Below are 13,085 nucleotides of genomic sequence, written 5' to 3' on the forward strand. Positions count from 1 at the left end.
AGTGTAGGTCACTTGATACATTTAGGAATGAAACCTTGTATGGTCAAAATCTCGGTGTGTTGGGTGGTCACATGTAGCATTATAGGAACACTACTTCTCAAAATGGAATTCATAATCATTTTGATTGAAATCAAAGAGATATGAAATATCCATTTGAGATAAATTTAAAAGAAATTGATTATTATAAATCTCAGGCCTCAGTGTTTTAGTAAAGAATTACAAAAATTAAATATACTTAATGAAATATGATTTCAATAGTATGAGAATAATCAAGAAATTATATCGATGACTCAAGAATTAAAAGATAGTGAAATAGAGTGACAATAAATTTATTTATTTTTACTTTAATTTCACTACTGATATTTCATAGAGGGATCACATGTAATTATAAGAGGTGAATGAACTCTTGATTAATCAAAATAAATACTAGAGTGAAATTACAACTTTTGTAACACCCGATAAATAATTAGGGTTAAGAGTGCTTTAATTATAACCTAAGATGTTTGGAGTTGGTGCTAGTTGGGAGAAGTGTCATTTTTTTCCGACTTAAGTGGATTTTGGGTTCCACCGAATGTTCGATGAGTATAATCGAACAATCAATGCAACCCTGACCACGAACATTCGACTCGAAGATTGAACGTTCGATGGTGGTTATAAGCAATTAATTTTTGGATATCTCTACCTTTTTGAGCGTGCACGATACATCTTTAAATACATTTTTATGATCCTATATCCTCATTTTGTCGTCCTTAGCCTCTGAAAACCCTAGAGAGAGAGAGAGAGAGAGAGAGAGAGAGAGAGAGGAGGAGGATCTTCATGCACTTTCAAGAGAAGGTAATCTTCTACTCTAATCTTGCTTTTAACGTTGTTATTATCATGTTACCTTTCTGTTTTCCTTTTATATTTGCTTGTTAATCCTAGATTTACATTGAGATAACTAGATTAAGATGCTAAATTAGATATCATGGGTTACTGATGGATAATGGTTAGATGGATCGCGGTTTAGGTTTATCTTGTGTTATTTAGTTGCTTCTTTGTGTTTAAGTCTATTGTTTGGGGAAATGATGTAGATCTATATGCTTAGACTTTGATTCATAGTTGGATTTATGATGGGTTGGAGATTTAATATGGTTTGATAAGTATGGATGCGTTTAAAATGTTTACGATTAGGATAGTTTTAAGAAGCCTATTAGAGCCATAAATGGGGTTAGAATGGGTTAAGCTAGGACAATTTTAGAAATGAAAGTTTCTACGAGACCAACGAACATTCAAGGGTCAAGCCGAATGATCAGTGTCGATTGATTGAACCAATAAACAAACATTTGATGGCCAGGTAGAATGAACATTTTGTTCCTAGATTAGGTATAAGGGTATTTTGGCTTAGATTAAGCATTAATATTAGATCATTTCACATATTTCGAGAGTGGGGAGTATCTGAGAGTTTATCCGGAGGAGCCTTACGACCTGGCCAGATGAGTAAAACTCACACAGATACTTGTTATTGTAATTCTTTTATAGCATGAGTAATTTTTGTATCAAATATGCATGCTTACAACTCACATGAAATATATTTAATTTTTTAAAATGGGAACCCCATTTTTGTCTAAAGGTGTTTGAAAATGGAATGATGCATCCTATGAATTCTTTTATGAAAGCATGCATTCATGTAAAAGATAAATGGATAAATAGCATTATATGACATGGCGCTCCATGTACGGATGGTGGCCATGATTTTATAATTATACTAGTTTTACCCTATGGTCTATAGTTTTCAGTTGCCTTGGTACCAATGGTTAATAGTGTGACCGGTACAACTATGTTTGTTTGGTGGTCATTACAGATGGACGTCATTAGTGGTGTGGATCACTAGAGGTTGGACCCGGTTGGACCACTTTTGATGGACGGTATGCAGTAACATTCAAAGCACCGATGTTGTACTACAGGTCTCTTGGGACAACGTCAACCTTGTGAGAATGAATTAATATATAGGGTAGACCATATGGAGTATAACTATAACATGTTCACTTGATTAATATGTATTTTATGTTTATACATTACAAAAAAAATCCAATTATTGACGATTTTTTTCAAGATAGTTTTAAAAACCGTCTAGAATTAAATTTTTACAGACAGTTTTCAAAAAACCGTCTGTAAAAAAATAAATTTCGATGGCTTTCATAAAACCGTTTGTAAATTTACAGACGGTTTAGATGAACTGCCTAAAAATTCAAGATTCCAGGACGGTTTTAATGAAACCGTCTGTAAAGTTATAGATGGATTTATTTAAACCGTTTGGAAATTCTTTTCCAGACGGTTTAAATGAAATCGTTTGCAATTTGATTTTTCAATATACCACTCATCTGTCCATGTCATCGATCCGCACCACAAAATCAAGTTCACATCTCAACCGTCTCTTTCAAATTTATCAACAACTCATAACACCTCACAATCACACAATCTCTTTCTTTACTTTATTCACAAACTTGGCCAAAAGAATTCCCAATTTATCCACCTTCAAGACACATAAACCAGATATAATTAAGCAACATTTCAAAGAAAAAGAAAGAAAAACTACTTAGAAACTGCGGGATCGAGACAGAACGTCGGGATCGGGTTGAAAGGAATGGGACAATTGGAGAGAGTGCCGGAGATAGAGTGCCGGATCTGTCAAACCCATGCCGATGTGTGTGGGTTTCCGGCTGGAACTGGTGAGGTCGTCGGGGTTTCCAGTCGAAACCCACACTCGACCTCTCTCTGTGGCCGGATATAGAGAGAGATCCGGCCGGAATACCACGTATTCCGGCCGGTTCTCTCTTCCTCTCTCTTTCTCTATCGCCGACCGGTATGCGTGGGTGCTGGATCTCTCTTCCTCTCTCTCTTTCTCTGTCATCGGTCGAATCGATCTCTCTTCCTCTCTCTTTCTCTGTCGCTGACCGGATCTCTCAGACCATATATATATTTTTTTTTTGAAAGTTATGATCAGAGCATCAGACCATATTAATATCAAAAAACTAATCAATATAAAAAAATAATTATATTGATATTAATGATATTAATATATATAAAAAAATATTAATTCTGGACGGTTTTCCCAAACTGTCCAGAACTAATTCTAGACGGTTTGCCCAAACCGTCCATAACCCGAATTCGCAACACATATTTCTGGACGGTTTTAAACCGTCTAGAAATCTTGAATTTTTTGTAGTGATACTGCATTCACATGGCTTATAAACTGATGGAACAATGATGCATATTATTACTTGTGGTTTAAACAATCTTTTTATACAAATAGTGTTCACAAACATGATAACATGAAATCCTTATATACACCACTCAATAAGTCGTTGACTTACGTTTGTATCTTTTCCATCTATAAAACATTCTTGTTTTTATAGCTGATGAACCACCAGAGGATGGATCTTGGGGATTCAGATAGGAGGTTTGCTTTGGACTGCTTCTCTAAGCTAGTTTTTGAGGAGTTTGACCCATTCTTAAGTGGTGAATTGTGGCGTGATTTTTAGAATCCTTTGCATGATACTTTTTTGGCATTTCTTTGGGAGTATTATCAAATTTATGGTAACCCTTTGATAGATCAGTAGATTTGCTTATCTTAGGACTATGGTTACTGATTTATGATTTTTTTTCCCTAATAACTTAGTATTTGACTTGATGATCGATTTGAGACCAAGACTTTTGATGAATATCTCTATGTTATGATGTTTCAGTTTGCTATGGTATTGTTATTATTGTGGATGTCATAATAGCTATCTTGATTTATTAGAAAACTCTTCCTCTATAGGCTCAATGATGAGGACTCGTTGATTCCTTGGTCTTATCCCTTGTGGGATTCGACGAGGAGATGTACTGTGAGATAATTACTAGATAATTATTTCTTAGGGCCTTACAACTTTTTAGTGGAATAAATTGTAATTAATGGTAAATTAGAACAAGTCATGAGATGACAATTGTCTTAGGCTCATTCGAATTAGTTTTATTTTCACTTTAGATCCTTTATCAAAGTAATAATTATCTTTAAGGTTTGACCAAATTTTACGAGGGGTAATACTTCTAACAGGCATTTGAATGAATGTTAAACTAAGAGACTTGTTTTCCAAGTCCTACCCTCACTAGGATTCACATGTCTATTTAAAGAAGCTGTGTGTATTAAAGCTCACATTCTTTAGTTACAAAATCATAATTGAGGAGAAGATAGCTAGAAGACTTTGGTCTCAATCGACTCGGGTAGAACATCAACAATCACTACAAAAAAAGAGAGAGCAAGAAATGTAAAAAAACCATCTAGAATCAATTCCAGACGGTTTTTTCTGGACGGTTTAAAACTGTCCAATTTATAATGTCGCTAAATAAATTTCTGGATGGTTTGGGCAAAACCGTCCAAACTTAATTTTATTTTTATTTATTTATTTATTTATTTTTCTGTTTCGATTATTTTTTATATTAATTAGTTTTTTGATATTAAAACTAATTAATATGGCCTAAATTATTTTTTTGATATTCGAACGGTTCATACGCCGGTCGGCGACAGAGAAGGAGGGAGGAAGAGAGTTCCGGACGGAGACGGAGAAAGAGAGAGAGGAAGAGAGATCCGTCACCCACGCACACTGGCCGGCGACAAAGAAAGATAGGGGAAGAGAGAACTGGCCAGAATACGTGGTATTCTGGCCGGATCTCTCTCTGTATTCGACTAGAGAGAGATGCCGAGCATGGGTTTCGGCTGGAAACCCAGACGACTTTGCCAGATCCGGTCGGAAACCCAGACAACCTCGCCAGATCCGGTCGGAAACCCATGTACACTAGCGTGGGTTTGACAGATCCGGCACTCCATCTCCAGCACTATCTCCCGTCGTCCCGATCCCGACGTTCCATCGAGATCTCGTTGCCCGTGTGAATCAACGAACCCAAAAAGGAAAGACCCTTTAGATTGAAGTGTTGGAGAATAGCATTTTGCTTCACCCTCAGGGTTGTCGTTTGGCCGGCTGGGGTTCATGAGGGGCTGGGGTTCAGATCGAGGGGCTGTACGCCTTCTTTGCTTGGGGAATATACGATGTGGGGTTCAGATCCGTGTCATTTTGACATGCTTCTCAATCCGCGTCATTTTCTTTAGACGTATTTAAGCCGTTGATAGTGTTTCAATCTACGGCTGAGGGTGCCTTTCCGTGTCATTTGAGTACTTATGAAATGGAAATTTTCAAACAGTTTGTTCCAACCGTCTGTAAATTTATTGACGGTTTGGAAAAAACGGTCTGAAAATTTACATTTCTGGACGGTTTTTTTTCAAACTGTCCATAATAATAATAATAATAATAATTTTTTTAATCCATGCGATTTTTGTCACCATTTTTTTTTAATATCAATAATTCCAAACGGTTTGAAAAAAACCGTCCGAAAATGTAAATTTCCAGACGGTTTTCTCCAAATCGTCTATATTTATTTATTTAGAGACGGTTGTTTAAAAATCGTATGTAAAATTTTAATTCTAGACGGTTTCAAAACCGTTTAGACAAAAAGGGTCTATAATTGTCCCTTTTTTTTTTTTCTTTTTGTTTTTTCTGCAGTGATCTCTACCAAAAAGCAAGGGCTTTCTTGAAAAAAGCCTTCACCTTTCCTCATTCCCACAGTACCCTTTTAACATCTCTACAGACATATATGCTATCAAAACCACCAAATTCGTAAAATAGAGTACGCTTATAAACAAAATGGACTAAGGTAGGGGTGAGAGATTACCTCCTTGTGGCTTTGGACTAAAAAAGCTCCAATAACTCTTCTCTCCCTCTTTCTCTCTCCTCCCTTCACTCTTCCTCTCTCTGGTGGCTCTAGATGGCCAAATGGTCACTAGGGTTCCATTAAGAATCTTATATAAGCCTTCTCCCGCTTCTACAAATTTTTGGACTTGTCTAAATCATATGCACCGTTAGAACGACCCTCGTGCCGTTTGAACGCTAGAGTTTTTCAACTTATCCTACGTGGCTTCATGCCATACCGTTCTAACGTTTACTTTATATCGTCCGAACAATAGGGTTTCCCTTTCGTTCCACGTGGCTTTCAATCCTATCGTTCAAACAGTTGCCCTATATCGTTGGAACAGTAGGGTTTCCTACACCCTACGTGGCACACCGTTCGAGTGGTTCTCTTTACCATTACAACAGCCTTGGATATATAGATTTCACCACATGTTTCCCAAGCCATTTTATCTTAATTTTCACCCTAATCGTTGTCTCTAATTTATCACTTAAACCTTTGTTAAGGCATTCTTAATCTTAGTTTAGAACGGGGCAATACAAGAAGTATGGTTTTGATCAACCTCAATATTTCATGTAATGACGTTAGTTTTAGCTAATTTCGTTTGTATTAGAATGAGTTGGTGGAATTGAAGTTTAGTGTTTTGATACGCCAGAAGGTTACTGCGCGTTTTGTGTTTCTATTGTTATCGCTTAAAATTGATTGTAATTTTGTTAAATTAGAGGGTCCAAATTACGTGTGTGAATGACCCATTGAAGTTGATTAGGATTAATTGGTAGTAATTGTCATTATGGTTTGGGGTTAGGGCTATAATTTGGGCATTTTGTGGGTCCACTAGTGGTATCCCCAAGTCGATGTCTTAAAATCACAAAATTGACACTTGAATTGAGGAATAGAATCTGGTTTGGGTTTGAATATTTCGAGAAATATGTTATTGAGAATGGGTTTAAGTGCAAAACTTGGATTGATAGTCTCTCTCTCTCTCTCTCTCCTTTTTTTTTCGAATTTATTTGTAGAGCTCTCAACGATACCTGTAGGATTTTTAGAGGAATAGCTTGTTTATTCTTTGATATTAATGGAAATTTTTGGGAAAATTTCAAGACAGTTTTAATAATTATTAGCCGGCATGCATCATGCCCGTTTTGGGTTTGGAGCGTGAAGGCGACTATCTAAATCACTAAAAATAATGCTATTTAATAGACTATTATACAATTGACATACAACTAACATGACGTGAGGGCATGGCAGCCATGCATACAATTTACAATTGCATGCGGTTTATAAGATGGCATGAATGTGTTTCCTTATTGTGCCTTTCAAGAATCGAATGCCAATGGCAATGACGATCGCCTTTGATGCAGCTTTATGGCAATGCTGCATCTGCTGGAGTCATTGTACCATAAACTCTATCAGAAGCTTTCTTCACCTAAAAAGGAAAGAAAAATGAATATCAGATGAAATTAAATTATTAAGTGAGGATTATATATGTAATTTTCCATGTCAAAGTACTTTACTTCTTTCTCCCAGTCGATGCGTAGAGTTATTATCGAAAGGGATAATCCTTGCACAAACAGCGCTACTATAATTCCCATCCAGAGTCCCTGCATGCGGATCAGATTCAGAATACACATTCATATACTTAATTAATGTTCTTTTTTTTTTTTTTTTTGCAATGAGAGGACATGAAAATATTAAGCAGAAAAAGAGAGGAAAAGGAGGCAAATATATATATATATATATATACACACGAAATTACCTTTCCACCAATATGGTAGACAAAAGCTAATAATATAGCCGTGGGAATGCCGATTACATAATAAGCTCCGAGATTAACATAAGCCCCAATCTTTTGCCACCCACATCCTGCAGCGGTGCCTGAAATTTCAATCAAATTATAATCATAAGCAGAGGAAAAAATCAGCCGAGTTGACATTTTTTTATTATTTGTTTTTTAATTCCCTCATAATGATGGATTTGTTGTACTTAGTTTTTTTTTTTTTTTTTTTTTTGATAAGTAATTTATTGTACTTAGTTACTCAGTGTACATCACCTAGGACACTACATTGGCGAGGGTACTTCTATATTATAATATGGGATTCTACATTAAATATGTGGGGAATTGTACTTAATCCTTCTAAATTGACACTCTTTTTGTAAAAAATCATTTTCAATTTTCAAATTTCAATTTAAGATATTGGTCCTTCGAACTATCATTTCCTTGCAATTTACACTTCGGTTAGATTCTGGTATATGTACTTGTATGTACAAAAATTTGACTTGAAATACCCAAATTACCTTCTATAAAAAAATGTAAATGAATGCAAAATACAATGAAATAATAGTTTGAAATGCAATTTGGGTATTCAAAATATATAATGTGTAGATGCGGATCATATGCGTTAAGTTTCCATCCATTTTAATATCAAGATCTAAATGACGATATAAATTGCAACGGAATAGTAATTTGAAGAGACTTAAGTATCACAAATAATAATTTGAATCTGCCTTTGAGAAAAGAGTACCAGCTTGGGGTGATGAAGTATAATTTATCCTCAATATATGGATCATATATGCAAATGTACAAATTCCTTATTGATCAAGTCTAAGGGGAACAAAAAGGTAGCCACAAAGGTTGGCTCAATGGTTAAAGGGGTTATTTGGAGTTATCTATTCCCAAGTTCGAACCTCTATTGAGTTGAAACCAGTCTCATAGGAGCCAGCCTTCCGGGTGAAGCCCTCAACTTAACCAGGTCAATGCCAGAGAGGGGCACGAACTATAGACTTTTGGTTAACCTTTTAAGGATGAGTACATGAAGTGACTCTACCTTAAAGGAGTTGCCCGGTCTATGAAAAAAAAAAGAAAAAATTGGACAAAAAGGTAGCAGTCACAAACCTGAAAGCACCGACTGAATACCATCAAAAAAGTGAGAGATTGCAATCAAGACCAACATTTCTGCCACATATCTTACTACTTCCTCTTCCTTGCTGTAACAATAGCCCCAAACATTACGGCCCAATATCATGACAGTGGCTGCCAGAATGCCCTCCGTAGCAACCATGGATACAGCGACGCGTACAGCTAGGCGAGCTGCTTGTGGCCTCCCAGCACCCAGCTCATTTGAGATTCTTGTGCTAAAATAACAGGAAAAAAATTATTGGTGCGCAAAGACGCAGATTAGATCCAGAGGACATGCAGCAGCCCAATTTAGCTTACATTCACCTTGTTGCACCACTGAGACCGAGCGGTATCATAAAGGCCAATGAACATGTGTTAAGGCTGATTGACAGCACTGATGTCTCAAGCTTTGGGTTTGGTAAAAGACCAGATAAGAGAACCATCATTTCGAATGACCAGATTTCCAAGCTGTTCTACCAAATGAAACACGAAAGTTAAAATATTAATTAAATAAATAAATTCACTCATTCTTATTATCTTAAAATTTTGAGATAAGTGATAATTAATATTCTAACACTTTATTTTTTATTTTTTTCACATTTGAGCTCCAACTCTACCACAATAAATGATGCATAACATGTGAAATATTTGACTAAAACGAAAGGTGAATTGTAGAGTTATAGTTTGAACTTATGACCCCTGATTCTGATATTATGTTAAATTTTAGAAATCTATTTTGGTTGACGTAGAAGACCTACGATTATTTCCTTTGAAGTTGGGAGGAAACTGTGACTTCTTGTTATGGTATCAGAGTCAGAGGTCATGAGTTCGAATGACTCCGCAATTCACTTTATTTCAGTTAAATATTTCACGTGTTGGATCTCATTTATTGATGGAGAGTTTGAGGTCACATATTAGAATATTAATTAAATGATTAAATTCACTCATTCCTATCAACTTAAGCTTTTAAGATGATAAGTAGTGATTTAACAAGAAAATTATTTAAGTAGTGTTTTCTTTTTCTTTTTTGTTTTATTAAAATTCTCAATCCCAGGAAAATAGAAGGCTGAAAAGAGTCAGAATCAGAAACTTACCTGAGCATTATAGCCGAGGGTATTGATAGTTTTAGAAACTTGGGAATCCCATGAAACGCTTCCTTTGAAAACCCGTTCCATGTCTTCTTACAGGAGGGAGATATTCGAACATAAAGTATCAGTAACAGTACATTAATCCAATAAGAGATTGCATTTGCCAAAGCAGCGCCCTTGTTTCCAAGGCCAGACTTGAATACCAGAAGCCAACAAATGAGTATATGCGCTAATGTTGTAATCCCTGTGCTAACCATCATAGGAACAACGTTGTTTTGGGCTTTCAAGAATCTGACATGACACTGGAGGAGCGCATAAGCAAAGATGCAAGGTATCATGAAGCGAGCATAAAGACCAGCTGCAGCTGAGATTTCTGGGTCTTGTCCCAAGAACACAAGAATGTGGCCGGCATTGGCCCATACAAGTGCAAGGGGAATACAGGCCAGTAGAAGAACAACCATAGCCCTTTGCATGTGTATACCCAGCATGTGATACTGTTTTGCACCGTAGGACTGACCACAGAATGTGTCTAATGCGCTTCCCATTCCAATCTATTCAAACAGAGAGAGAGAGAGAGAGAGAGAGAGAGACTAATATCAGCATGTTAAGTAATAATTTTGGTAACAAAAAGATGCCTATTTTTGGGTCTATGAGTTTCAAATGAAAAAATCAAGTGACTGTTTAGAAGAAGAATCTGAAGTAACGGAATCACATTATTTCTGAAAACAAAATGTGAAGGACTCCGCTCTGTTTGATATTAGATTTATAGGGAAGTCTCATGCTCCAGCCTCTTCAAAATGAAACTGGCTCTGTCCATATACATTAATCAACCTCACAAGGGAACATGATACATTATTGGATCAGATGCTGTTGCAAAACATGTAAGAACAGAAATAGAAACAGGAAATTAAATGCTTCTAAGATGCGTTATTGAGTCATTCTCCTAAGGAAATTATTTTTCCCCACCAATTTTGACGAATTGGCATGCATTGGATTATAGCAAATACTTCTCGAAGATATAATGAAGCCCATAAATTCTTTGTAGTTTGGTTGTGTTTTACACAAAATGAAATCAAACCAGAGCATCTTTAGAGTTTCTATTCTAGCAAGAGAGAGATTCGAATTTTAAAACTACCAACAGTTTTAATGTAAGTTCACTAACAATCATGTAATTTCGCAATTAACAGTAAGACACTTTATAGTGTTAAATCAACAGTTTTAATGTCTGTTCACTAACAAACATGTAATTTCGCAATTAACAGTAAATAACTGCCAGTGATATTAACACACTTAATTTTGACTGGTAGATTAAAAGAATAACTACAATTATTAGATTATAGCCATTAGATCGTAATTGTTAGTAACGATTACTTAATCTCTACCATTAGATCAAACTTAATTTGATTAAACAGTTGACTTTACTAAAAATCAAGTAAATCTACTACCTAGAAGCATCATACGATTCAGATCAAACCACCAAATTGACCGTCCAAATATTAACGGTCATGATCATCTAAGTACTTGTGGGGAGCATACATACAAGTACATACACACAAGCATTGCTTACTTTAAAGCAATACCTTGGTGTGAGTCATGCCTTATAAATATCAATTTTAAGTTTTCTTTTTTGATGTGGTACTCTCTTCTTCCAAGGCTCTTTAAAACCTTCAATTTATAACATTCTCAAACCATAAACTAGATATATATACATACTAATTTTAAAAATGGTTGTGACAAAACAAACCACAAGAGATAAGACTCCTGTTGATAAGGATCAAACAAGCTCAAAATAAAAAATAAAAGATGTATTCCATCCTTAGACCATTCTGTTGAGTTGATAGTTTGAATTTGTAAAACAGGTTTAACAGATATTGTAGCAAGCATTATAAGTGAAAGTACAGCTATCAGTGAAAATCACGAGAAAAACATTTCATCAAACACCTCTTAGTCATTTTCCTTCACAGTAAGGTATAGATAATAAAGCCTTTGGCAGCCGAAAAATGTTATTGAAGCAATGATATACTGTCGACAAATGTTAAAAGAGTAACATATATGTTCGACATATCACTTCCAAAACTAATTCCTATCCATGAAAAGGAATTAAAAAAAGAAATTAAAACAAACGACAAACATGATATCAAACAGTATGAAGAAGGCCCATGGTCGAATGGCAAAACAGAGTATTCACAAATTAAAAAGTCAATCAGACAAATCAGACGAAAGTTCTTTGTTCAAATTTCATAAGGTAAGAAGCCTATCATCACCGAGTAAATAAATAAAAATTACAGTGCTTGTTTCTGCTAAAATATACAAAAGCCATATGCCAAGCAACAAAAAAAGAAGATGAAGAGCAGTGATCATACCAACAAGCTGAAACCAGTCACCGATGCAAAGGAAGTGGCCATGCAAGCACTAGAGAGAGCTAGCTCTCCAAGATGACCTACAAACATGACTGAAATCACCTGCAAACAATTTATCAGGAGATTAACCGACACAAGTGGCCCTGCTAAGGACAGCTGCTTCTTCACCTCTGCGACAACCTCATCTTTGTTGAATCCCTTACTAGATTGGAATGCTTTTCCTTGAGCTTTTGGAATTAATGGCGATTCCAGACTTGCCTTTTGTTCTTCCATATTCACCGAGAACAGAGTGTTAAACATCAAGTTCGTGAGAAGGAAGTATATAATAAACCATCTTACTGAACTTTAAGGAAAAAGTTATTTCGTCTGCCGGACATTTGGAACAAATTTTATTAAAAATATATTTTCTCTTTCTACTTTGTCTTTTTAATTAAAAAAAGATTTATTTCTCAAAAGAACACGACATTGTTCCAATAAGTAATGTTTGAAAGAGAAACCGGTAGATAAGGAGAGAACGTTTTGTCCTTATGCACTTCTCTAGATAGGTTTTGCTAAAAAAAAAATATTAGGAAAAAATTGCATCATTAGTATCGTCATTAGCCTAATTTATAAATAATTTTAGGTGGTATCAAAGTAAATTTAAAAATCCTTGTGATTGGCCTAATTAACAATTTTCTCATTCGAGTCAAATTCTGTTAAAAATTTGACAAATTTAATTAGATGCCACATCAACGCTAATAAGATGACGATATGTGTCACTCTTAATAAAAAAATATAATATATTAAAATCATAAACATATAAAATATATTTTAATTGTAATGTGCAATGTTATAACATTGTAGATGATAAAATAGTTTTATGGTAAAGGGAATTTGTATTCCAAAAGTATGTTTATGAAAGATATTTACAAAGAAATGTTTAGCCAAATAATTTATACGTTTTCAGTAAAATGTTAAAGCGTTTACAAATGAATGCTTTTA

General features: G+C 35.2%; 1 protein-coding gene across 1 annotated transcript; it reads right to left on the reverse strand.

Moving 5' to 3' along the window:
- Positions 1–6,930: 6,930 nt before the first annotated feature.
- On the reverse strand, positions 6,931–12,470 carry LOC133871879 (protein DETOXIFICATION 16-like). The gene is made up of 7 exons (XM_062309326.1): positions 12,108–12,470; positions 9,751–10,295; positions 8,981–9,124; positions 8,654–8,892; positions 7,517–7,635; positions 7,275–7,361; positions 6,931–7,186 (listed from the first exon to the last, which is right to left on the reverse strand). The coding sequence occupies exons 1-7, from the start codon at positions 12,402–12,404 to the stop codon at positions 7,124–7,126; spliced, it is 1,494 nt and encodes a 497-aa protein (XP_062165310.1). The 5' UTR covers positions 12,405–12,470; the 3' UTR covers positions 6,931–7,123.
- Positions 12,471–13,085: the final 615 nt, after the last annotated feature.

Source organism: Alnus glutinosa, chromosome 6 (assembly GCF_958979055.1).
Source record: "Alnus glutinosa chromosome 6, dhAlnGlut1.1, whole genome shotgun sequence".
Taxonomy (NCBI): Eukaryota; Viridiplantae; Streptophyta; class Magnoliopsida; order Fagales; family Betulaceae; genus Alnus; species Alnus glutinosa.